General features: G+C 39.2%; 1 protein-coding gene across 4 annotated transcripts; it reads right to left on the minus strand.

Annotated features, from left to right (window-relative positions):
- Nucleotides 1-762: 762 nt before the first annotated feature.
- Nucleotides 763-23,750, minus strand: golim4a (golgi integral membrane protein 4a). 4 transcript variants are annotated; one of them, XM_044354751.1, is made up of 16 exons: nucleotides 23,077-23,750; nucleotides 12,751-12,825; nucleotides 12,382-12,431; nucleotides 12,005-12,058; nucleotides 11,711-11,861; nucleotides 9,318-9,400; nucleotides 8,828-8,911; nucleotides 6,766-6,966; nucleotides 6,401-6,679; nucleotides 5,688-5,956; nucleotides 5,035-5,111; nucleotides 4,830-4,894; nucleotides 4,379-4,588; nucleotides 4,065-4,133; nucleotides 3,718-3,807; nucleotides 763-2,009 (listed from the first exon to the last, which is right to left on the minus strand). In XM_044354751.1, exons 1-16 carry the CDS (start codon nucleotides 23,261-23,263, stop codon nucleotides 1,854-1,856), a joined length of 2,100 nt encoding a protein of 699 aa, XP_044210686.1. In that variant the 5' UTR covers nucleotides 23,264-23,750; the 3' UTR covers nucleotides 763-1,853. The 4 variants fall into 4 exon arrangements, with proteins under 4 accessions (XP_044210686.1, XP_044210684.1, XP_044210688.1 ...); XM_044354749.1 differs by having other exon boundaries at nucleotides 4,328-4,588; XM_044354753.1 differs by lacking the exon at nucleotides 3,718-3,807.
- Nucleotides 23,751-27,605: the final 3,855 nt, after the last annotated feature.

The following is a 27,605-nucleotide window of genomic DNA, read 5'->3' on the forward strand; positions in this document are numbered from 1 at the left end:
GCACCTTTCCTTGGCTTGAGGAAAATTTGCCCAGCTTTAATAATGGCTGACACAAATTCAGTTTGTCCTTAAGTGGTGCAGACAACCATGGAGAAAACTAGGGCACTCTGTCTTCAGGTGCAATGATATAATGAACTTATTCTTTCAGCATAGGCAATCAAACAAACCAATGCGTATCGACTCTAAGTCTTCATCAGGGACCCTTTTTGCCATGGGTGTCTACACCACTTAAGGACAAATATTCAGCAGACTTCCTGGATTTTGTTTTTTGTCTTTTCACGTGCCCTACTAAAGAGCACCTGTCGCATGAGCCATCAGAACCATGCAGTGCTTCCTCCTCCTGTTGACACATTCACTGTTTGTTCAGAACTCTTCTAAGCAAAGACTTTTTGACTAAACCTGCAGATTCAAGGCATTTCAAGTTTTTCTACAACCTCTATGTCAGTTGTTTTGCAGCCCTGCACTCATAGTCAGGTGTCACATTATTGTTGCTCATCTGTGGCAAGTTTTATTTTTGCATCTCAGGTTTCTCCCACAGGCAAGATGGACAGGTAAAGACAGAAAAGAGGTACCTACCTCAAGAACTTCCTAAAGACTAAACGGCATCTACATCCTACAATGACCTAAAGGCTTTGAATCAAAATATTATTATACTGCTGCTGCATCCATATTTTGGATTTTCTGAGCTGTGCAAAAACTCTACAGAACACTTTTTGTGGCTTCAAAAAGCCGAAAGTACAGAATTAGACAAAACAAAGAAAATGACCTGAAATCCTTCAACGTCTTTATTCCACATGCACCATTCAGGTGAAAAACATGCTTCTATACAATCAAAACCCCACTTTTTTTGTCTAAAATATGGTGAAAAATGTACAAATTTGACAGCATTTACTTTACTGTACACTGTACAGCAGACTGAAATGTTGGCAGAAAATTGCATTAGCTTTGTGAATTTAATTCACACCAGCAGTTGACCTGTAACAGCCCTCTATTTAAGGCTCTGCCGAAGCAATATGCTAGAGTTTCAGCACTAACTGGCATGCTCTTATCTTTCCTATTGAAATGCATTTCCAAATGTAAAATGAAGACCTAGAAGAGGTTTCCAGGAATGGAAAGGCGCGTGTCAGTGTGACACTTCCAGCACAGAATAGCTTCACCAGAAATGTCTTTTTGATTGGCATTTGCAGAAATATCCGGTGAGAAAGCTCCTGTAGATCCGCTTCCAAGAAAGCTGGTAAAAGCCATTATGAGACAAACTAGTTCAGTCAGGGCAAAAAAAAAAAAAAAAATGGAAATGTTGCACCTTTTTTACGATTGTCAGAGTTACAATTAGTAATAAATAACAGAAAACGACTTGATCGATTGGAATGCAAGATGTAAATTAAAATTTGAGCACTACAAAGAATACAGCTGTTTGCATAAAACATACATATATAAAGGCCTGAACATGAGGACATTTGAATAACATAATTTATCTTTGCTTTCTTTACACAAACTCAAAGACAGCACATGATAAAAATACATTCTCTGCTTGTCTGCTTTTAGTAAAAACAGAAGCAGACAGGCCATCAGGCAGACGTGCAAGTAGACAGAGAGGCAGTTGAATAAAAAAATATACAGTATATATCCCATCTCCACCCTACAAATTCTGTCCGTTTCCACAGTGTAAGCTGATCAGTTCCAACCCCAGTGTTTGCTTCCTATCTCCAGGCGTAATATCCCAAATTTTCCTACTTGGAATTGTGAGTGGATGGCTGGTTTTATTCCTTTAGGAAACAAGGGAAAAGAGGGACCTGATAGGCTCTACGGGCAGCCGAAAAAGGCACTGTAACTGGTCAATGTCTGCGTCCGTCTTACATCTCGGCCCTCCGATTGGCTCCCTTGTCTCGACCAGCCCTGTCGTCCTCTACTTCATCTTCCTCCTCTTCGTAATTCTCATCCTCATTATTCTCCCCCTGGTTTCGACGATCCTCGTCTTTCCGTGGTCCCTCCTGGTTTTTTGCTTCATCCTGGAGAAAATCACAACAACACAATGTTGGTTAATGGCCATTATCGTTCTGACATTTTTCTTCCCAATATAAGTGACAATTTCAGACATTTTCAGGTACACATTAATGACACAGATTCAGAGTAGAAACAGCCAACTATGTAGGCTTAGCAATAACATAACTGGCATCACTACACAGTGTAAAAAAACATGGAAAAAAGTGTTGGAGTTGCATTACCAAAGAAATCTTCAGTTTGTGAATATGTGGCAGGGAAACAGTGTTTACATTCTAGCATGTGTTACCTTTTTATCTATTTACAGGATGACAACACACTTAAGATCTTTATTCTATTCGAAGTAAATGGGAGCAGAGACATTTATTCAGATATTAAAAAGGGAAATGTCAACATTGAGTGAATGAAATTATGTTAAACTCATCTGAGCTTAGAAAATCTGTTGTAATAACCATAAACCAGAACCCGGTGACAAAATGATTGTATAGATAAATTATTTTAAGTTAAAGGTAAAGAGGTCCTGGCAATAACTAGGGATTATAAATAAATGATTGTTGCTCTCTGAGGACAGAAGTCAGGGTCATCTACAGAACAGTACTCCTAAAACTAGCAGGGAGTCAAGTGTGCTGCTAAAGTGCACGTCAGCAGGGCTGGATGTCACTTCATATCACCTCTTGAAAAAACTTATTAGAAATATCAAAACCAACCCAATGGACATGACCCATTTTGATCATTGTGTAAAGAGGAGTAATGAATATACTGTATTAGTTTTGATGTTTTTAGCGTTACAAAACATGTGTGAACTTCATTCAAAATTCAAACAGAATTCCTTTAAGATGCATTAAACAGAGCGAGTCCAGGTGGTGACCTGACGGTCCGAGAGACTCAACACCTGATCTCCCTCATTTATCAGGATACACACTGACCAGTTCAAGTTACAGGGACGAAACACAGACACATACACACACACACTCTAACACAACTGACTCCTTATGTAGCTGATACATCAGTACTGTGAATATTACTTTCCGGATATGATACCAAAACATTCTACCATGTACAACAGGTGTCCTCTGCAGGAACTGTGTCAGGGTGTGATGTTACTCAGGAGCTGGGATATTAAGTCAGGAATAAAAAAAAAGTCCCAGACAATAGCAATTAATTCCCCAGTTATGTTGAAAAAATAAGCATCAACTATTATTGGTTATACTCTGCTGTTTCAACCTGCAACCACCACAGCTGAATGTTGAAACTTACTAATGTAACTGCAATGCTAATGCTGCTTCCAAATATAAACCAAATATATTGTGGAGACTGGAAAACATATGGTTATGATTTAATAGGTACTTGACTTCTGTTGGTTAGTCTGTCTCGGTGGCATTTCTCAAAGTTATTGTTCCAATAAAGCCACCATGTGAGGAATCATAACACACAAGTTTTTGTTTGTAGGAAAATTCTGGAAATGGCTGGCTCAGATCTGTGCTGTGTGTGTCATCGTACCAGTGTCTTTTTTTGATAATACCACTTAACTTGGTGGCTCAAATTAAAAAAATTTGAGTCCTACGTATTATGGCCAGTGGGATACGGCTGAAGGCTTCAGGAATAGCTGAGTAAGTTAACCTGGAGTTTGGAATTTGTGTCACATTATGTGTGTTCCTTTGGTCAAGAATTAACCTCCATGTTGAACCTCTGACTCTGGTTTCCCTCAGAACCCACCTGCTCTATGTTCTCCTCATTATATGGATCCTCTCCTTCCTCCTCCACATCCTCCTCTCTCTTCTGCCCACCAGCTATATCCTCCTGGGCCTTCATGCCGACAACGAGAGAGAATTACATAACAGACTGATTTTTTGAAATAAAATCATGATAAAAGAAGTTATTTGTCGTTATCGTATTACAAATTAGATCAGAAAGAAATCCAAATGTACAATAAATATACATATTTGTCAAGTCTTCAGTGTGTATCTACTGCAGCCTTTCCTGCCTGCCATTTTCTCTCTGTCATCTTTTGCATTATTGCACTCAGTACGTAGCGCGTGTGTCTAAACACATGTGTCACACACCTCATCCTCTGTTTCCTCCTGGTACTGATCATCCAGATTGTCTTCCTGTTGATCGGGGTTTCCAGCCATCTAAACACATACAAAGAACAAGTTAAAATACTACCTACAGATTATTTCTGTTTATTCTGTCAGTTGCAGGTTGTGTGTTTGCTTCTTCCTCTTCCCTGTTCACATCTTTCCACTGCAACCTCTATCATTTTCCTCCATTTCTTCCTCCCACTGTAATCTCTGCATTCGGTTTTGTTGACGCTACTTTGTTTCACCTGTCTTTCTCCTCTCACTGCTCTCTCATTCTTCCCCGGCCTCATGCTCACCACCAGTTCCTCCTCCACAGCAGGTTGTTCACGGCCCGGGTGCGTGTCTACGTGCTGGGCTGGCGCTGCCGGCTCCTCTCCCTCCTCTACCCCGTCCTCTTCCTCCCCGGCGACCCTGTGTTGCGGCCGCTCGTCCTCAGCCTCCTCAAACTCATCTTCTCCCTGGTTGTTGGGGTCGTCCTCGGGGTCCAGCTCACCCTCGACAGCACCCTGCGGGAGAAGAGAAAGGGATACGACATCTGGGTTTGTAACGCCGACAGAAGAGTCAGTTGATAACATTCAGAAGAATTAACAGGCGGATGGAAAGAATCGATTCCTGGACGGACGGCTGAATGGATGTATGACATGTGAATGTTAAGTGAGCGAATGAGCTGAAAGGACAGACGGATGATGAGGACGCATGAGTCGACAGATGGAGTGAGCGGGAAAGGATGGATGGAGAGACGGTCACCTGCTGATGCGGTGGCACTCTTTGATCCACTTGTTTCTCTTCCTCCTCATGTAACATATGAGGATCTAACAAAACAAAAACAAACACACACACTATGAAGCAACTACTACTGCGGACTCCTCTAGAGGCATAAAAGAAACATTAAATCAGAAAAGATTTTACAGTGTAATGATTTGATCTGGAATTCTGTGTGTTTCTATCTCACCTTCTTCATCATCAGTGTGACGCTCCTCTTCTCCTTGGACAATATCATTGTCAATATTTTCATACTCTGTCCTCTTCCTAATAACCACAATGAGAGTACACAGCAGTTAGAGGGGCACAGGCTATAAAAATATGTTAATAATATTCTAGTTTATCCCTAAGTGGACACATTTGTATACACGGACCCGCAGAATTTTCCCTTTAATGCTGCTTTCCTCCTAGTACAAATTTAATTAAAGCATGATGGTTTTCTGCTGGATTATGGATGTGTGTTACTGCCAGGATCTTTGAGAATAATTCATTTGTTGAGTGAATTGCTGTTTGTAGTTTGCATGAGGGGGTTTTAATTTGCTAGTGTTAATCAATGCAATGCCAGTCTCATTAAGTCAGCGGCTGCATGTGGCTATTGAACTAGTTTCAGGTCTGTTCATTTCTACTGGTTGTAGGTTGCACATTTGTCATTAAATCACATTTTACATAATTCATCCTTCTTTGCTCATCACCTCTTTCCAGGTCTGCCTTTATATGCATTTTAAATGGGAACAGTTCTCCAGCTGTATAATGTATAATGGCTGTGTGGTTGACCTGATGTGTCATTTAACCAAGGCCAACGCTTTGTGCACTTGATTTCCTCTGATTTCCTGTAAATCTGACCTTTGGTGCTCCTCTCTCATCAGCTGCTCCCGTCTGTCGGCCTCCCTGTGCTGCTGCTCCTCTCTCTCCTTCTCCTCCTTCAGCCTCTGCTCCCTCTCCTTCAGCACCCTCTCCCTCTGGGCCTGCAGGGCGTCCTGTCGCATCTGGATCTGCCTGCGCTCCTCGGCCCTCTGAGCCTCCAGGCGCTGCTGCTCCCGCTGCTGCTCGTAGGGCGACTTCACACGTTCCACCTGGCCGTGGGCCTCCTGATGCAGCTCCGGATGGGGACCCTTTCAGAAGACGAATGGATGCGAAAGGAAAGACGTGTTGAGCGAGGATGAGAAATTAGAGCAAATCAAATGCACCGAGTTGCTAATTTGAGACATAAACGTAGAGGTAGGTATATTTCCCTGTGGGGAAGTTTAATAGATTGAAATGGCAGCGTAAAACATAACATCATGAACAAGCTGCCATTAATCAAAGAATTAATCACTGAGGAAAGGTTGTAATGTATTCCTTTTTCCTCTGGGATTAAAACTAAATGATTAGCACTTCAATTTGTGCAGTCTCAGGTATTGAAAAGGACAGAATATTTGTTTGATGACGAGGAATAAATGCAGCTATTCTGAAACAATTCAATGACACCAATGAGTTGTTTTAATCTACGACTAAGTGTCAAGTTCTGACACTGTCCTGACGAGACCGCGCAGAGTAAAACCTGAACTACTTCTGACCGATTGCGGCTGATGTATGTGGTTGTCCAAGGCGTTTTCATCCGGCTGTTCCCCTTCGTCATCCTCCTCCTCCTGCTGCTGCTCGTCCTGCGGTTGGTCCGGGTCCTCCTCCAGCTTCTGAGGCTGTCCTGCTTGGGCCATCTCCTCCTCCGCCAGCTCCCTCCTCCTCTCTGCCTCTCCCTCTCCGTCCTCCTCTTTCTCAGACAAGGTGTGCTGGGATACGGTGGGGTGAGAGTGGACATCAGACTGAGCATGTGCCTCCTTCTTTTGGTGGCCCAACTGAGAAGAAAGCAACAGTCTCATCTGAGGTGGAAATGGATTAGTTTATTCATGCTAACTGCTGAAACAACAAGCTCCCACGTTACCCTGGACTCGGTGTCCTGGTGACCTTCCTCATGGGCGGGCTCGTCTTTGTGTGGCTGCTCCAATACTATGGCCTGCTGGGTTTCATGGATATGGGACGCACCGTGTTGTGGGTGCTGGGGGCCGGGGTTTTGCGCAGACTCTCTCAGGTTGGGCGCCCTGTTCAGGGAGTCCCTGAGCTGTTTGTACTCATCCACCTGCACCTATGAGGACATACAAACAATCACAGAAGGGCTAAGATGGAAGATCATATGAATATTGTCATATGTGATGCTGGATATGCACTTGACAGTTTTTGACCCTCTCTGCCACACACACATTTCAGTCATTGAAAGGATAAGGCTGGCGATATTCTATAATTTTCTTCAAATCCAATAAAAAGACCAAAACCAACAATAAATTGCTATCATTAACTGCTATAGAGCTCCGCTTTTGTTGAAAATTAAAAACAAATCAGTGAGCCACGCTATGGCACTGTAGTTTATTTTCAGTCAGTCTCACATGCAGCGTCCTGTTCCAGCAAATAATTCACTAGAACATCAATTTCTGTGGCAAGAAGTCCCCCCAAAAAATACACTATTCACTCCTGTTTGAGTGATGTCTGTGAACAACAACAATGCTCAGCAGGTAAAGGAAATTCCCTCAAATTAAACATATGTTCTTGACTTGTTTTAAAAGATTTACATCTTCAGTAAAAACTAAAAGGCTTGGGTCTGAGTGCCACACATCCAAAAAAAACCTGTTCAAAGGGTGCTGGACATTTCAATCCTTACCAAAAAATGTTCCATACCCAGCCCTAGCAATAGATGAACATATGTTATTAAATGTGAGAAAATGCCAATTAAAATGTCTTCTAATGTGTGGTGAGAATAAGACAACTATTACGCCACTGTTATTATTCAGCCTGCATTAGGAAGTGACACAGCAATTATTACAAACTGCTATACAGCTAGATCTTAAATCTTCACTAATTCAACTGCATTTGAAAGGACATGATTTATTTAGCAGAAAATCTTAACACTTGCCTATTTCCTGAGATGACAAAGACACTTTTTTTTTTTTTTTTTTTTTTACACAAACTGGCCAGTAAAACATCAAATGATAACACACAAACATATTTTCTAATCAGACCGGGGGGTTAAATTCCTCTCTTTTTGTCTCACTCCAGTCCCTCCATTATATCTTTCTGGATGATTGGCTGCAATGTGCTTTAGATGTACTGCTCTGACAGCCCTGACTAAACCAAACCCCCTGGAGTGAAGGAAAGAGTGTGTGTGTGTGTGTGTGTGTGTGTGTGTGTGTGTGTGTGTCATTCAACCAGAAACACTGATGGAAAGCAAGGCAGGCTTTAAAACAAATTAGCAAATGCAGACAGACAGAAAGAGAGAGAGGGAGAGAGAGAGAATATCCATCAGTGCAGACGAACAGAAGCGAAGCGTTTCAAACAAATCAGCAGAGTACTGTATATTCAATAAACCATTCAGACATTTCAAAGGTCACTCTCAAGGAGAAACAACAACGTCTGATCTAATTATCCAAAAAGCAAGCAACACCTCAGGCATCTTTGTTTCTCCTGTAGTGGGGATTATACAGTCTACAATAAACAGTTTTACTTCTTTATTGGGCAGGTTAAAGTAAAGACTTTAGCATCTTAACTGCAGCATTTACATTACTGCAGAGAAAACATCAGGAATTACCTTTAATATAATCTATATGATGTCTTTGCCCATTAATCACTCATCAGTTTTGACAAATAAAGGTATATTCATTCAGATTAGTGATACATAGTGATAGTGATAGAAAAACCAGAACCTCCTGATCACCTGGTCCATTCTCTCCAATTAATACCGTCCTAATGTCTGTAAATCTCTAGTCTCTCCATCAACTAGAAGTCAAATTATATCCTAAAGCCTTTCAATACTCCAGGAAATACATTTTTCAATGCTTGAAAAGAAAAAATTGTGGCCAATTGTGACCTGTGATGCAGCGATTCAGCATCAATCAGCTGTTGTATTCAGTGAATGCAGTTCAGAGTGGGACTGCATCTTTATGCTGGTGTCCTACCTGAGCTGCAGCCAGCGCACTCTTGTGGTCTTCCAGTGTCAGTACGAGCTGGTCGTGGGTTGACTTCAGGTCCTGATGCTGAACCTGAACACACAAGTGTGACCAAAGATATGCGATTAACTGTTCACGTTTATGTTGTTATGTATGTTTATGTTACTGCCCAGAACATTTTATTTAAAGTGATTTCTAAATGAAGACACTGAGCACTTTACAAAAAGTGTTTCTCCATTTCACTGAAACATTTTAATTAATCATTCAATCAATCAATAATTGGAAATATCTCAATATACATACTGTGATATTTGCAATAAAAAGATCAATTTAAAAAAATTAATTGCTGACAGGTTTTTTTTGCATGCACTTGTTAGATAGCTCATCATTTTGTGTTTCTTCATACTTTTTAAAAACAAAACAAAAGAAAGTCTTTATTTGGCAGACATGTGTGACACAGAAATGAAAAAATAATTGAAAAGAAAAGGTCTCTTCTCACCCGTGCATCCTGTAGCTGTGTGTGAATGTCATGGTGGGCTTTCCTCAGTTGTTTGTTCTCCTCTCTTAGGTTATATACACTGTCTGCAGTTACAAACAGCATGCACGTTAACACAAAGAGTGAACATTAACAGAAACCAGATCAATCAAGAAAATTACTCTTCTGTTAAGTGTTTTTAAATGTAATAAATATTTTTAAGTTACTTTTTTATCCTCATGATGTTTTATGTGGTTCCACTTGTCGGTTCTGTTCAAAGTACTGAACGTGACATCATCGATCTTAAAAATTTAATTAATCAGCTTGAGGTTAATATTACAAGGTGGAATCAATTGCTGATAACACTTTGGGAGAGAATGAATATTGTAAAAAATTATGATTTTATGAAAAGTTAATTACATGCTTAGAATGATACCTGAAACTATATCAAAGAGTTGCTTTGAAAAGCTTCATAAAATGATTTCTGCATTTGTGTGAGGTGGGAAGAAAGCACGCTGTTCCTTTAAAAGTCTTAAAACACCTGGAAATAATGGGGGCTTTAATATGCTAAATTTCTACTTTCATTATTTACTCTTTGGGTCACTTCAAATTATTGATTAGTTTAGCATGAAGAAAAAAGATTGGGCTGTCTTTGAACAGGATATAATGAGTGGTCTAGGCGTGTCCCTAAAAAAATGACTTCATACTGTCTCGTGTCCAAAGATGGATCTGGAATCACCAGTGATAACTTCATTTAAAATCATACAAATATATGATAAGTTCCTCTCTTTTAAACCTTTGCCTATGTGGCTTAATCCCACATACAAAGTAAATGATAAAACATGAAATTGGGAGATTTGGAAACAAGCAGAAATTGAACATATAAAAGACATAATGAAGGATGGGAGGATATACGGAAGGAGATTTGTCTAAAAAGGAATTCCTGAATTATGCAAGTCTTCAAAACATTAAGAAATCTACTTCTTTTAATAATCTTAGAAAACAAATATTTGAATGTGGTGCGATATGAATGATAATAAGGAAAAGAATAAAAAATGAAAAACATAATGCTCTTAACAAATATGCAGATCAGTGGGTACTGGATTAACAGGTACGTGCAGATGAACTGGACTGGAATTCTATTTGGTACAATAGAAAATGTCCATTTAGACCAGTAGATAATAAGTTGATGCAATATAAAATCCTTACTAGACTGTATTGTACACCTGAAAAAATAGTGAAGATGAACAAACATGCTTGAAGAAAATAGGAACATTGTTCACTTAGTGTGGGATTGTGAGAGGATACGTAGGCTTTGGAATTTAGTATTACAGGATATTCTTAATTATCTGAGTATAAAGTGCCCTCAAACCCGGTTACATGCATCCTGGGAGATCTTATTATTATTATAATTATGATCTCTCTTTACCTTGCGAGGCAGCTGGATTCGCAAGATCACGCCATCACAAGATCACGCGACGAGATTCATCTTGACAGGCTTCAAGTTATGCACTTGTGTCGTCCAATGAGGATTCTCGTGTGATCTTGTGAATCCAAACTGTCTCACAAGGTACGGCGGTGATAGACGGTGATGGACAGATGGTTCATTCAATCACCTGCCAAGTATTTTTTTTGAAAGTGCCTGCCCTTTTCCAAACAGTCTCCAAGGACGACTTCTCAGATGGTGCTGTGTAACAAACCATCTGGTGCATCAGGTTAGATCTCTCTGGCTGTTGTTTCTCATTTTGAGTTTTATTACCAAAAAAGTAAGACTCAAAACATGAGTTGAAAGTAATGTGCCATCCATTCAGAATCGGGTTAATGAGGCTATAAAGCAAATTAAGATGGAAAAAATGGTACATAGCTTAGACAACAGGTTAGGTGAATACCAGAGGATGTGGGTCAGGCAGGAACATTCAATGAATTCCTTTCTTTGTCTTAATGTTGAATGGACAACCATTATTTAATTTTTTGCACCTTAGACTTTTTCCTTTTTCTCCTTTTATGATGTCTGTTCATTTCTGTAAAGTTGATCTTGATGTGTAGGTCTTGAATTAGGAAAATTAAGGAAATTAAGGAAAAATGCTTGTATTACAGGTCAGTTTCAACCACATAATGAATGATGAAATATAACAAAACTATTTTCTAATAGATGTAAAAATCTGCACATAAAGCTCTTAGCCTTCAGACATGCAGTATTTTATGAAGTCAGAAGATGGAGACAAAGTAACAGTGTTCACACTACATAAAGCTATAAACTGTATTAATCTACTATGTATATGTGTGTAATCGAGTGATGCTTAAACACAGTACAAACTGTGCATGTATGCATGTCTTCATTTATCCATAGAGAGGAAAAAGCTGAAAAAGAAATGCTGCAAAATAAATACTCGTCATAAATGTAAATGTGTTCGTACCTTTGAGCTGGGAGACTTCCACGTCTTTGGCTCGCTGCATTTTATCGAAGCGATCTCTGTGTTCATTCAGGAGCCGGTTGTGATCCTCGCCCTGGGCTTGATGCTGTTCATGCAACTCGTAATACTGCTTCTTCAGGTCCTCATGCTGGTTCTGAAAGAGAAGAAAGACTGATGCCATCGTATGGTTTGCTTTGTTTTGTCTTTGTATAAAAATCATTATCAAACAACAACTAAAAACCTACAGGATAAGCTCGAGTGTGTGTCTGCATGTGTCGGGATTAAACTGATTCATACCTTTAGCATCTGATGCTGCACTTGTAAAGAGTTGAATCTGCTGTTGGAGTCTTGCTGTGTGGGCATAAAAACAAAGGTTACAAAGGCACCTAAAAGCTGATGTCTTTGTTGTCCAGGCTTACTGTTATTGTGACAACAGATACTGGTGAACAGATTAATTACAGCTGGTAGCAGCAGTATTTGCACAGTACTTTCCAGAACTCAACAAAGGTAACGCCACAAAGTACTTCTCAAACATTTAAAAAAAGTAATGCAAACAGATAATTTGATAAGGGACAGATTAAACAATCTATAAAATAATGTTATATAAAGTACATATTTTAAAGATGATTCTGAATCACAGTAGAGTCATAGTGAGTTATGTGAAACAAACATACCTTCTCCTTGTTCAGTGACTGTTGTGCTTCCAGTTTATAAACCAGATAATCTATAAAACAGAGACCACACAGATAAATCTTATTTATTTTTTTTTACAAAATGAAGATAATTCCCCAAATTAAATAAATGAAAATTATAGTAAACTTAGGAAATGTATTGTTTTTTTATTAAGAAAAAGTGCAACACCATGACAATAACTTAGGGTTCATACAGATGTCCCTTTAACTCAGATGTACAGTACATCTGTTGTTGCATAACTAATATTTTTTTTTCCCCCTAGACATTGGGGTCCCTGTGTCAGTATGAGATACAAATTTCCCGAAGCTCCTCTGAATGCAGAAATTGAACGTACATGTTAGTTTTCTCACCTTCTTTGGCCTTTTTGTGCTCTAACCTCTCCTTCTGAAGAGACTTCTCCAACCTGGAGCGATGCTCATACACCACTGAACATATAAAGCGCAGATGGAAAGAGGGAAGGAGAGGGGATAAATTGAGGGATGGTGACAGAGAGAGAGAGAGAACACAGAGGGTTAGTGAGCGGTTTGAACTCTCTTGGGACCAGGTGGAAGGTAAACTAAACAGAAAGACTGCTGTAATATAAATATGTACGCTGCAGAAAACATGAACTCACAAACGCTTCAACATTCATTTTTTATAAAAGGCAGACAGAGAGGATGTGCATTTTTATAGCCGACATATAAGCTAAACATGATATTTATTCAACTACGGTAGGCTGTGATCTTGGGAAATGACAGCTCCTCAATCAGCAGACAGCTGCAGCATTCCTCACAAGACTGGTGGTCCGAAGGTATTTACAAATACTTCTAGTTCAGGCTGCTTACTGTATGTTCCTAGTGGGTGGTGTGTGCCAAAAGCAATAGAAAGATAGAGGCATGAGGAAGTATAGGTGATGATTACAGGAGAGTTTTTGAAATGTAGAACAAGTATGCTTCACCTTTATTAACAACTTTCTGTGTATGGTAAATTATTTGAACATAATTCTTAGTAAAATAGTCCCTGAAGCTCCTTCAAAAGTTCTTGTATATCTCTTTATGAGCACTATTGAGATCCTGCTTTAGCTCTGAGATTCACTTCTAATCTCTCTAGCTGCCCTCCTCTAAACTCCACACACACTCTCTCTCTCTCTCTCTCTCTCTCTTTCTCAGACTCCTCTTTCCATCTTTCACCTTCATTAGATTGAAGATTAAAACAAAATTGAGATAATGAGTAAGAAATGGCAGGTTTGCAAGATACAGGTTGTTTTTGTTCTTTTCTGTCACGTGCTCTACCCATCGTTGGTTCCCATGAAGCCCTGATGATCTTGAGGTATCCAGAGAGACCCGTGAGCTTGAGCAATCAGTAAAAATAGACTGTTCAGGCTGTGTGTGTGTGTGTGTGTGTGTGTGTGTGTGTGTGTGTGTGTGTGTGTGTGTGTGTACACATTCTGTCAGAATGGAAGTAAGAGCAAGTAACAACCACCAAAAAATGCCAAAAGAGGAAGAAAAGAAAGAAGAAGAGCAAAAGCACTTTGGATGACATCACATTTAAACATCTAAATATGACTTCCTCAAACTCAACAAAATTAAAACCTGAATCACTGTTTGATCACAATCACTGTTTAAAATGGTACTGAATTAACTTAAACATGAACTTTCATTCAAATAACTTTTTACTGATTCAGATTTAGTTTTCTTCAGTGGGTTTGACTTTTCTGAGTCACACATCAGGCCACAACAAACTACTACCCAAGATTTGCATTTTAGCTGTTTCTACTCAAAACAGACACATCCTCATTTTAATCTGATAACTATATCTGGTCTACACAGGATTACGACACAGCTCTGTTGTAGATATGCATCCAGTGTTTCTCCTAGGACGCGCACAGTAAGACCTGAAATGATACGAGATACGAGAATTTAATATGAACTATTTACAACACTTGGAGGCACATGCAAACTACACATGACCCCAGGAAGAGTAGCTGTTGCCTTGTTAACAACTAAAGGGGATCCGAATAAAAAATACAACCCTCATATAACTGTTTACATGAACTTTCCCCTCTGACAAAGCCGATGGTTCAATGGCACATCGCACGGTTGTGGTCATTGCACTTGATATATCTAGTTTTCCTGTAAAACATTTCAAGGGCCTCCTGCTAGGGGTAGCACATTTTAACAGGAAACACCACAGGAACACACTGCAGATGGTCATATCTCCATTATATCAAAACAGAAGCATTACTTTAAATGCCAGAGGGTCTTCACTATTGTTGGTGATTATGGTCAGCTACACTGGTGCAAGTTTTAAAAACAACACATTGTGATGATGACCTGGCTGGTGTTGAATACTTGCCTTTTGGAAATAGGTTTATTGTCACAAAAGTAAACTAGGACACATGTTTAGATTTGTTTATTTATAGGCTATTAAGATTTAGACCTGTCATTATTTAAAGAGAGAGAGAGACGCAGAGAGAGACAGAGAAAGAGAGAATTAGGTCCCATAGGCTTTCCTAATTATTGCCTGATCACAAGTCATGACTCTTGCAGAGAAAACAAACAAATAAATGTGACTGCTTTGATATGAGAGTTTGTGAAGAAAGGGAGAAATGAAAAAAATGGAAAATGTTAAGTTTATCCGTGATGGAGAAAGATACAGCGAGCTGTCAACATTGTTTCTACAGGACAACAGTGAACAGATGAAGCTTTGGTAGCTATTGGAGCGCAAGCAGTCTACAGCTGTTTCCACAGGGTTCTCTTGTAGAGCAGGAGAGCCGCTGGTCAGTGTGGAGAAATACGCTTTTGGTGTGAACAACCCGACTGCAGCTTGTACGCAAAATCATGGTACTTGAATGCGTGTGTAGTATAAGTTACATTTGTTTTTCTTTGTTTCTTTCAGGAGGGGCAGGGGGTCCTGTTGGCGGGTCGGGCCGCCCCTCCAAGGCAACGGTAGTGGAGACACCAGCATGTGTGACCACCTCTGTCGTGTTATGCCCTGTTTTGTTCTGTCTAGGTAAAGTCAATGTCCAATATAAAGACAAATGTATTGATACAGCTACATTTTGATCGCCCACTTCATTCAGTAACTATGGGGACATGTCATGCACATTTCCAGGTCTAAATTTATATTCTGGGGCTCTGCTGGAATATCTTTTCATGATTTACAGTTCAAAAACTAAAAAAATATCTTATACTGGCCCTTTATGCAGCCCCTTAGTTTGTCTGAAACAGGTTGTTTTAGCTCCTGTCTCTTTAAGGCCCCCCTCCTGATGAGCCCACTCTGTTCTGATTGGCCAGCTTCTGGAAGATCCAAAATATGCGAGAATATGCGACATGAACGACTTTAGCATCAAAGGCTACCAACAGACAGCTGTTTGTGGGCATGCGAGAACGATCTGATGTCATCACAAGGGGAAGGAAGAGGTTATATTGCAAAAAAAGCGTTGAGAGCGGACGGATGCCCTGGCTTTTGACTTTCAAAAGCTCTAGCAGTTATTTCCTCATAATCTTGATTTATGTTTATCCTGGAGGATCTTTGAATGCTTTTGAGTGATAACAGGGTTTTCATAAACATCAAAAGGCGTAAATCTACTTTGTGCAATTATCAAGTACTTAAAAAATGTACATAATATAGTTATTCACATTTAAACAGAAAGTTGTGAACTATTATAGTTACCAAATGCGTGAGATCTCAAATATGCTTGATCTATGGCAGGGGGCAGCAGTTAGGGTCTAATTAAAATATAACCTCTAAAATAAACTACACTGCAATATGCTGGACATCTTCTCAACAGTGTGAGCTCTGTTCAAGCTGTCAAGCTTTATATAGCTCAGTATTGTAGGCAATTTATGCACTAATTAGGGAGAATAAAGATTTATGGCCACATGATTTATGAGTTAATTGACTAATAACTTTTGTTTTTTTATTATTTTATTGTTTTGATAATAATTCTTCACATATAAAGAAGTGACAGCAATAAAACTCCATCCTGTCAACACTTTGGCAATAAACATGCTCTTTGCCATCAACCTTATTTCATTTTTTTAACAAATCTTTTACTTTTATTCAATACTTCAAAATGAGGATATGGACAAATTCAATCTAACCTGCCGTCGTCCTGGTGAGCCTCTGACTCACCCACCTTATAAAATAAAGAACAACCAGGTCTGTGAATAACAAGTCATCTCTTCCTCCACTCTCTAACTAGTTCTTTCTTTACTCTCCTGCCTTCGGGGCACTGGGCAGTCAAACTGATGATGTGGCTATTTTTGTTCAGCGCCAACTCAACAGATTCCAGGATACATTTCTTTAGCTATACAATCTTTAACTAATGTCATGAGAACAACAAAACCGAAAAGGAGAGCAGGATATGAGAGAGAAGCAGGAGAAGGCACAGAGAATCAGCAAAACAAAGAGAGCGAAGATGAGCACAAATAGGGCGAAGATAGACGGACACACCGAGAGAGACTGCAGGGACAAAGACAGTCAAGAAAACAAGAGTGAGACAGAGACTTGGTATAAAAGTGTAAAAACGTAATGGAACCTGTGGCATATGGTAAGATTATATTCACTTACTATGTTACAGAGATGTGTTGGAGAAGGATTCAATTCAAACATATTTACTAAATAGCTTGGCTGTCACTTAAAAGATCCATTTTTAGTTGAAAAGGTAGAAAATTTCTTTCTCTTTCCATTGGATAGAAATCTACAAGCTCTGTTCTACAGTCGGACCTTCTAACAAATAGGTTTTGTTAAACAAATAACTGCTCTAACTGTTGGCACAGTTCTTCTATCTTTGCTATACAGAGCTTTTTCCAATTTACTGCTCTTTAAGTTGTCTTGTATTTGCAAGATGTGTATGTGTTTTATGTCAATGTCTGTCCTGCTGTACATGAGTTAGGTGCTGCAACACTTTATTCCATTCAGTGGCATCTTACATAGTTAGTTGCGACTTAATTTGCTGAAGTTCCTGTTGCACAATCTGCTGTTTTTGCACAATGTGCTGCGTAGCGAAGTAGAAGTAATGTCATCTGATCCATGCTAAACTGGTTTTCCCAGTTGTCAACCAGTCAAAGGTTGGAAATTAACGTGTTCAACTCAAAAAATTTGTCACTATCAGCTATTACACACTGCAATCAGTGAGCTATTAACAGACATTACCCTGGCCGGTTCTTTACAAGATGATGTTTAATGCTCAGTATTTCACATCATCAGACTGCTGATGTGTGTATTTCTAAAGTCATTAAATATCATCACAAAGCTTGATATATAAGATGACTGCTTGAATTCCTCCTGGCCTCTCTGAGCTTGATCAGATGGATGTTTGGCTACATGAGATTAAGGAGTCGTTATTCTACTCATTGGAGACTCTGTACCTTCTCAGTAGTGCCAAAGATGAGGCCATGTTACTCTTAGCACAGCTCAATTCAGGCCACACCACACACACACACACACACACACAAACAAACACACACACCCACACACACACACCCTCTCTCCGGGGGACAGAACGTAGACGAGCAGGGCAGCAGCTACAAAGAAGTTACAGTCTAAAAAAGGATGCTGTTCGAATGTGCGTTTGAACTCCAAACCAGTAATAGCGCCACTAGACTAAATAATACTATTTATAAAACATAACAAGACATGGTTAAAGATTAAAAGAGAATAAATTGAGTGAAAATTGACTGATTTTCTTTGCATTTCAAAGCATTCCAATGAAACATCACAAACCACAACCTCAAAAATGAGCTTAAGAGTTGAATCAAATCAATATACTACAAATATTCAGAAGTTAACCACTACACGCTGGTGTTTCAGGGCGCACCAGTCATTAATGAATGCTCTCACTGTAAAATGAGTTACGTAGTACTCACTACTGTTCCTAAAAACATTCCCTAGAGCTCCCAAACACACATCCACTCACTGATTCATTTTACACCCGCCTTTATCTCGTTCAAACCTCATCGAGCATGGGAATGAACATTTACAGTCTGAGGGTTTCCCCGAAGACCGAGGAAACATTTCCCTTAAGGTGTGGTTTAAGTGCATCGGCAGAGCGCGAACAAGGGAGCTCTCTATGATGGTGACCTTTACTGGCCTTCTGGTTTAGATGTGGAGACGATTGGATTGGTGGAGTTGGCTGGTGGCGAACAACATGAATACTATCAATCACCGAGTGAAACGGACTGCAGGGTTTTGTTTGTTGTGTGTGTTCACGCCCTCGCACACATACATACACACAACACACACTGAAGACTAGCTCTATTTGGAAGCGGTTGTTTATCCATGCAAATCATGCACATGGCGTCATATGCACGGTTGTGTAGTTTATGTATGATGTTGCCTGGGTGAATGAAGAGCTTACATAACACTGTGATGTTATGTTCAACAGGTAATCCGACTCACGCAAGTCAATCCTCCCTACATCCAGATCATGCACTGCACGCCCACCCAGAACCCAGACAAAAAAAAGGGACACATGAGCTGATCCAGCATCACATATCAGGTCAAAAAAGTGTAACGTGTAATCATTTGTTAAAAAATTGCACGTTGAGATCTTTACTTTATCCTCAAAGCAAGATGTTTAAATGTTTTCGTGAGTTTATTTCACAGTTTTGATTGCAGTATCTCGAGCATGTACCACAACAAACTTAAAGACTCTCTCCTGGCAAGTTTAAAGACATATAAAATACTCTGTTTTTAGTAATAATTTTTGTCTGATATGGTTTTTCCAAGTTATAAATTCTCAAAATGACATCTCCTCCTCCTCTCTCACTGAAAAATCCTCCTACTTCACAGTTAAGTTAAGTCCACTTTTTTTGGCTCCAAACTAGATATGATGTCAGAAATCATCCTCATTGGTACACAACTTAAAACTAAGTTTCAAGATGAGCTCAGAGAAACTTTCCACTTTCAGCAGATGAATGTGAAAACAGCCTCCTAGTGTCAAACTCTGCACGTACATCATTCTGCACAGTGAAGCTCAAACATCCGACCGTAGGAACGAGAAGAAAAACACATTTTTGAGTGGAGGGGGACTTTAAATTCGCTGCTGTAATCGCATGAGTTCGTTTCAGTTACATTTATTTTTAGCCTTCTCTCCTTAGACATGGCAGGGCAAATTTGTGGGTTTCAAACTTCCTCCTGCTGCTTCCTTTCTACCTCCTACTGGTAAATATAACCCAGGCAGGTACCTTTAAACCACATTACCACATATTCCAACATATGTAAAAATAGACAAAAAATAATAGTAATAATAATGGACTTCAAGATGAAGTCTGAAGGGAAGTGAAGTTTGGACATCCTAGACGCATTTTGCTTTTACTAACGTCTTAAAACTCTCTTGAGCTGCTAGTTTACGACTGTAGACAGCAGTGTTCTATTATGCCTCTACTTATTATTGTTTCAAGTCATCTCTGACATCTTTATTGTTTATTTCTTGGGAATTACTGTTGGAAGCAATCTGACCTTTTCACTGTTGTCAGAAAAAACACAAAAATACTAAATCAGATCACATACTTTGGTTTAATCCAAGAAAAAAAGCACATCTTTGACTAAAAGAACCGTAGACAAAAACAAACTATTCCATCTGTCGAGACGAGAGCGTTCATTAGAACAAACAGCAGGCAACGACTGAGTTGTTGAGGTAAAAAAAAAAAAAAAAAAAAAAAATTATTACACTCATTAAAAAACAGCTGCAAGTATTCCCTTTGATTCATGTTTTGCAATTGACAGAGACAATGATGCATGTGTGAGTGTGTGAGGGAGTGACGGGGTGTTAAATGACAGGGACACATTTGCCAGACTGCATGCGAAACCACAAAGTGCCAGTTGATCTTTTTAAATGACTGACAACTGCCAGCCTGTGGTAATAGTGGGTAGCGGTGAATCAATATGACTGGCTCACAACCCCCAAGCTACGGCCCACCACTAAATATAGGACACGAAAAACAGCAATCAACAGTCAGCCGTGGATATCAAGTGGCCCCGGCCTTGCGATCGACTGAATGATCCGTCGCTTCACAATGGAAGCGTGGGTGTGGTACACGAGTTTCGCAATGCAAAAGGAAGTTAAGCTATACCCCTTTCATTTAAAAGGTGTTGTTGTGTTATGCTCTCATTTTCTGGATCTATCAGCTTTACCGCGGCTCTTCAGAAATGAAACAGGAGCCATTTTTGTAACACTGACCCGAATCTGACTAAAAGTAGCTGCTTAGCTCAAGAAAAACAGCGAGGTGGGATTTCAGCACTGCCTAACGTGAAGCAATTAAGTTCTTTTAGCTTGTTAAATGTGGGACAGCTTCCCACCTTCTCCACACTACCTTTGTCTCATAAACGGACACAATGAAAAGTATTGTGTAATAGCTGTAAAAGTTTTCATATAAACCTGCCTACTTGGAAGCCCAAATTGCTATTCGCCTACACATAATACATCAGATTTACCCTTGAAATGACAACATAAGTATATCTGTGTTTGTGTACACACATGTGATATGTAAGAGCTTAAGGGCAGCATCACAGTAGGTGTGCTGGACCATGCTGTGGACGATGGCAAGAGACAACTGCTAGTTATGTGGATCAAAGGCTGCTTTAAATGACTCAAGTCCAGCCTCTGGGCTAAAACACTGACACACTACTTCCATCCCTGATGTGGGGGGAAAAAGCTTGTTCTGAATAGATGAAGCAATGTAGGAGCGGGCTCTCTGCCCAGCTGTTAATTTTAAACTCCTGGCGTAATGGCATGGCACAAAAAAACCCCACATCCTGTAAGCACAGCAGAGGCGAGTAAATCAGTGAGGTTTAATCTCTTGTAGAGGTGGTGCATGTGAGGATTTCCTGAAGTCAGATTTTTAATAGAAACGTTCTGCTCATAGCGTAGGCAGGCACGATGTAGGTCAACCGATTTATTTGTCAGTACTTTCCATATCTGCTGATTTTCAAGTAAACATGTTGCCTCTTTCACTTGTGGTTATAACGTTTCATGACTGCTGTTGAACGACTGATGACTCAATGCCAAAAGATTTTAACCATGCTGGCATCTCATGATAAGTTTAAGGAGGCAAACCCTGATTCAAGTGCAGACGAAGGCAAACATCAGAATTTAAAACGCATGACTGGGAACTAGGGCTGCGACTAACAATTATTTTCATTATCTATTAATATGGTTAGTTTTGTCCATAAAATGCTGAAAAATGTAAATCACTGTTTCCCAAAGTCCAAAATTACATCCTAAAATGTCTTCATTTGTCCTGATAAACAGCCCACAACTCAAAGATATTCAGTTCATTATCATATAAGACTTATGAAACCTGGAATCAATTTTTTTTTCTTAAAAAATGATTAATTGATTACGAAAATAGTTGCCAATTGATTTCATAGTTGGCAACTAATCGATTAATCGACTTATCATTGTAGCTCTACTGGGAACTCTTATCTTATGATGAATCTTTATGTTGTTTTATGATGCTGTAATAGGTCTGTTGTAAACACAGAATAAAATAGGAATACATTCAAATTCTTAAATCATGCAATTATTAGTGGGTGATCTGTACAGTTAAGCACTCTGAAGTGATATAAACAGTATCATCTTCAGTAGGGACATGACAGTATATGAGACAACTCACAATAAAAGGCTAGTGCAACACCCAGCTGTCTGACCCATAAAATAGTTTTAAAAGGTTTAAAATGAGTATCACATTGTGCTTGGTAACCTTTGCTTGAATCCAAAGCAACAACGCTTCCCTTTCCTGGCAGAAGCAGATGTTGTGGCTGACCTCATGACTTCAAGGTATATCTGTGTACTGCTGAGGTGAGCCTGGGGACATAGAGACTATACAACCAGGTGTCTGTGTGTGTGTGTGTGTGTGTGTGTGTATTGGCCTCTAGTCAGCAATAAACCTCACATCTGGGGAGAGTTGAGTCTAATTTCACTCTTACAGTGTAAATCTAATGCAAAACACAGACTTGTCCAACCAAATGAATTCTCTGATAGACTTTAAGGCTCAGTCTGCTCAGACTGTGTATGAGAAATATTCCCACAGTGTGTTAAACCTCCACTGGAGCTGGACTTTATGCTGTACGCATGCATGTTTGTGGTACAGTGCATAATGGCTGTGACACAACTTGACATGGTGTCTCTTAGTGTCCTTCGCACAACCAGCAGAGGGCATCCAAATTCAAAGAAACCCCTTTTAACATTTAATAAACTGCAGCATCATCGAAATGTTTGGAAGCTGAGCAGCACAGCTCAACTGTGGGGTTGGTTTATCACAAGATTAGAAGGCTTCCTGAGATCAAAAGGTCAAAGACTAGCTTTCAGTAAACCACCACTAGGCTACAGTATAATTACAGTCTAGTTATGTCAGTCGGCAGACACTTGAAGAGGTCTCCTTCTCTGTAGTGGTACATCTGACATGCATGACCGGGCGTTTATTTCCATACAAAGCATCAACATTCACGCTACTGCCACCCACTGTGTATTTTGGTGGAAACTTTCAGCATATAAATAAACTTTGTTTGGCACGCAGTTTGTGTAGGCTGCATGCCGAACTGAACCACGGTTCGTAATGAATCTTATAAAGGCTTAAAGTTTGTTTTAATAGCTGTTATTTGTTGCCATCAGGCACAACAATAATAAAAGTGCAGCTTCTTTAATGGAGTTTGGCGCTCGCGCAGCGTTCAATCACATCACTGTTTACCTTGGAGCTGCGCCGAGAGGGACTCTTGGTGTTGCTGGTACTTGAGTGCCATGGCCTCCGTCCTCTTCAGTTGTTTGTGTATCTCATATGATATCATCCCCCCGTACATCATCCCGCACACCACGGTGACCAGCAGGAGACACTGGAAGATCCTCCGCTGCCTCCGAGAGCACACCCCGTTTCCCATGTTGGACCCGCACCCCTCCCCGCTGTCTGCGCGAGTAAGCCCCGTCTCTGCTGCTGGAAACTTCCCGACTCAACTTTCTACCTCCCGGTGAAGACTGAAGAGGCACCCCCCCTCCTGTCCCGTCAGCCCCCGAGCATTTCCACGCAGACTATAAGAGTTTAAGGGCTGAGACTTGCTGATGAATACATTATTTATAGCATTGCCACATCCACTCACGACTTTCTCCTGATACTTCAAAGTAGCCGCTCAGATTTTCGCTTGACTTCACGTCAAACTCCTGCTCTGCGTCGCTGAAATGCAAGACAAACCGAGGCTGACGACTTCCGTTTGTCTCTTCTTTTCCCCTTGCACACGTTTGCTTTTCCGACGCAATTCCGACAAACTTTTTTTTTTTTTTTTAAAAAGTAAAACCTCAAGTCCCCGACGAGGCCTCCGCTGCACCTTTAACTTTAGTTACGTGTCAGCCAGCCCGGCAGCTGCCTGCCATCCGACTGCAGCTCTAGAGGAAGTCCCTCCTCCGAAAAATCAAAAATTTCCCTATTCCCGCCCTCAGAGGAATACATCTGATCAATTGGTCGCCAGAGAGCTCGATCAAGAGGCAGCTCTGACCGTGAGGGTCTGGACGTTTCTCCATTTCAAAGACCTGTTGAAATACTGTCATAACATTTTGGTATACAAGACCAATAAGTGTGTTCAAAGCTACAAAAAATCTCTTGTAGACAGGTATGCCACCCTGTAGTAAATTTGAGTCATTCTGCAGGGATTCCAGGGTCCAAACCCCCTTTACCAATTAATGTAAAAATGAACTGTAAATTATATTTACAAGTATAATTATTGCTGTGCTATTAAGTTAATATAATTATCGACTTTGGAAGAATAGCCAGAGCTATTGCAAATTAACTGAACCCCATATGGTTTAAGATCATTTTTCTGTACAAATACTAAAATTTGGAATAAAATCCCACATCACCTTACAAATGCTCCCTCCTTTTTACAATTTAAACATTTACACAGATATTTCCTTCTTCTCAATCAAAACTGTAACCATTAATATCTCAATAATCAATCTTATTGTTACCTTTGAATGTTGTGCAACTCATCCATATACATTCAAAATTTGTATATTAAGACATTTTTAATAACCTTGGATGAATACAAAACATTGAATTATAATTATGATAAACTAAACCCACTTACATGTTCAGCAGATTAATATTTGTGGAAAGTGTAAATTAAAAAACAGTAGCACTCAATATAATATTGAATATTTGTTCAATTGAGCAAAATAGGAGGAAATATTTATTTTTAGGTCTAAGAAAAGTCACCACTCACACCACGACAGAAGAGAGCCTACATTCATGAGATTTGATTAATATCCATACAAAAATGATTCCTTAAAGAAACATACTATGTTCCTTCTCATCCAAACATACACAAATGTCTTAACTGTGTATATAATGCAGTTTATTCAAAATTTGTACAATACAATAAATGTTCGGGTTTTACATCAAGTAAATATCTGAGGACATTGTCGACAAACATACCCATGTATAAATGGCCATGTACAGCAAGATACATGTGAAAAAGAAAATAAATACATCTTAGCAATAGTGTCACATTTAAAGTAAAACAGTCATATAAATACATGTTCCATATGTGCAATAAATATGTATGCTAAATGAATTATCTGTATGCTATAGAAATTATCTGATTTCTGAAATGTTGCACTGGAATGAAAAAGTATATCAGTCATTTAAAATGAACTACAAATACAGCCTTGCAATTGTATAACTCCACCAACTAGTAAAGTTGCAGTTTACATCCAGACTCTTATAATATTTGTAGTAGACTTTGAAGGAATTTATTAAAAGGTATTAAGTGTATTTTCCTTGTATGTGTTCATATACTTGACCTATAAAGCTGATTCTGATAGAACACAAAGTTGCAGCCATGACAGTGAACGATGCTTCAGATATAGATGTTGCTGCAAAGAAGCTACAAATTTTAAAACGTGGATGTTTTACACACATCTTCAACCCAACAGAACAGAAGATCTAAACAATCACCACAGTTTCAAGGTGGGAACCAAGATGAGTGTCACTGATTCAGTATCTGACCAAATGTGGAATATGGTCATAATCTATCCTTCTGTTCCCGAATTAGTGCTGAATAATGGCCAGAAAAGTGTTTTTGTAGAACAAGATGATGTCACAGTGAAGTTGACCATTTGGATATAGAATGACATCACTTCTTTATTTTATCCTATTACATATTTGTGTGAAACTTTGTCATAATTAGCATATGAATTCTTGAATAATGGCCAAAAATGTGTTTTGTGAGGACACAGTGACCTTTGACCTTTGAATACCAAATTCTAATCAGTTCATTGTTGAGTCTAAGTGGACATTTGTACCAAATTTGAAGAAATTCCCTCCAGGTGTTCCTGAGATATCGCAATCACAAGAATAGGACGGACAGACAACCTGAAAACATAATGCCTCCAGCCACAGCTCTCGCCGATGCGGAGGCATCATAAAAGGGGATCAAAATATCATCCATGCATTATAAAAATATTTATAAAATTAAACTTTAATAAAATGCTACTCTAATTGCATATATTCCTTCCTCAGTAAACAAAGTCAAAATAAATTCTCCCATATCTGCTAACTCCACATTATTGCTTATTGGATAAAACAGAAGAATGGCGTGATTTTGTTCATGTTGCTGTGCTAATAATAACTAACAAATGCATCAACACATTTTTCCTAAACATTTCTACTTTAGGTGTTGCCACATACATTTTAGGTTTTAATTTTGTTTAAATGCACACGTATATGATTCACTTGCCCTCTACTGTATGTACAGAAATGCTGCTTCCACACATGAAGCATTGCGCTCCAGTTACAAGCTAACTCTCCATGAACACTAGAAGTAAATCATGTCTGTACTATAATGAGGTAGAGAAATCAGAAGACATCTGCATGTGCAGAACTTCATTATGCAGACGACCAGATTAAACAATGAAACCACTCCAAACATATTGAAATGCAACTTAAGCTGGCACAAAATTGACCAGCTGTCAGTAGATTTAAAGTGTTCTGTGATGTATTGGAAGTGCTCACCAATAAGACTGTTATTTGTTCTGTTTTTGTTTTCATTTGTTGTCAAGGGAAAAATAAGTTTGACTTGACAAGAGCGTCTTCTCTACTTTAAACCTGACAACTGAATACAAACACATCTTTAAAGTGCAAACTAATTTGAACCTCATTACAAGTCTTAAATAACATCCTATTAATCTTTCTATTCTTAAATCCATCTGAAAATACATTATCAAGCTATCATGTCCTCACTATTAGACGTCTTTGAATATTAAAACAGGATCCCATTACAAGACAACTAAAATACCTTTTTTTTTTCTTTTTTAAAAAGGCACAAACAAAATGTTTCTCCAAGACAAAAGACAGTTTGGACCAAGAAAGAAGAAAAATGCAACATCCAGTCAGGCAACCTCATATAAATAACCTTAGCACTGGCCCCTCTGTTATTGTAGCCACACCAATTGTATTTTATGGCACTCAAATACTGAAAAAAGCAAGAAAAAAACTCAACTCCATCCTATGCATCCTTGTATAATTTGGCAAATCTCTATGATAATAGTTACCCTGTCAAAAATGTGCAGACAAAACAGGCACTTAGCTCTTCTCTAAAGCTTGCATTTGTGAAGAAACATCTGACCTGAAGCTTCTTCCTCTGGGTGTATATGGTCCCCAACAGCTAATAAAACTACATTTATTATATTCAAAACAAAATCAAGAGATCTCAGTGGAATAATGAATAAAAAATGACGGTACTCATTAGGGCTGTAGTCTTCTGGTTGACTGGTCGATTAGTTGGTCGAAATGCTCTCGTCCGACTAAATTCTCATTGGTCGAATAATCTCCGTGTTGCTTTCATAAGGAGAGAAGTGCTACATCAGAAGCCTTCCAGGATTAATCCATTATTTCCTGCAGCGGGAGGGACAGACTAACAAATTACCTGTGAAAACGGGGGTGTTTTCACAACTTTGAACTCGCCCAACCTAATGGAGACTGCTAGGTCTAACTATACCAGTTTACACATGTAGTTTATATTGTTAATACATCCAAGAACTGTACTCAATGTTTACTGAGTGTTTACTGAACGTACTGAATGTTTACTGAATCAGCGTTTCTCCTGTAATAATATCAACGAACCCCCACCAGGCCAAAAGATATTTTTTAATGCCAAAAATAACGCTAAATATCGGTTGTGTAACTCCGTTTAGGAATATGGCAGTGCTTAGTAAGTTTGCGTAGCGAGTGGG

The sequence above is a fragment of the Thunnus albacares genome, chromosome 6, assembly GCF_914725855.1.
Source record: "Thunnus albacares chromosome 6, fThuAlb1.1, whole genome shotgun sequence".
In the NCBI taxonomy this organism is placed as follows: Eukaryota; Metazoa; Chordata; class Actinopteri; order Scombriformes; family Scombridae; genus Thunnus; species Thunnus albacares.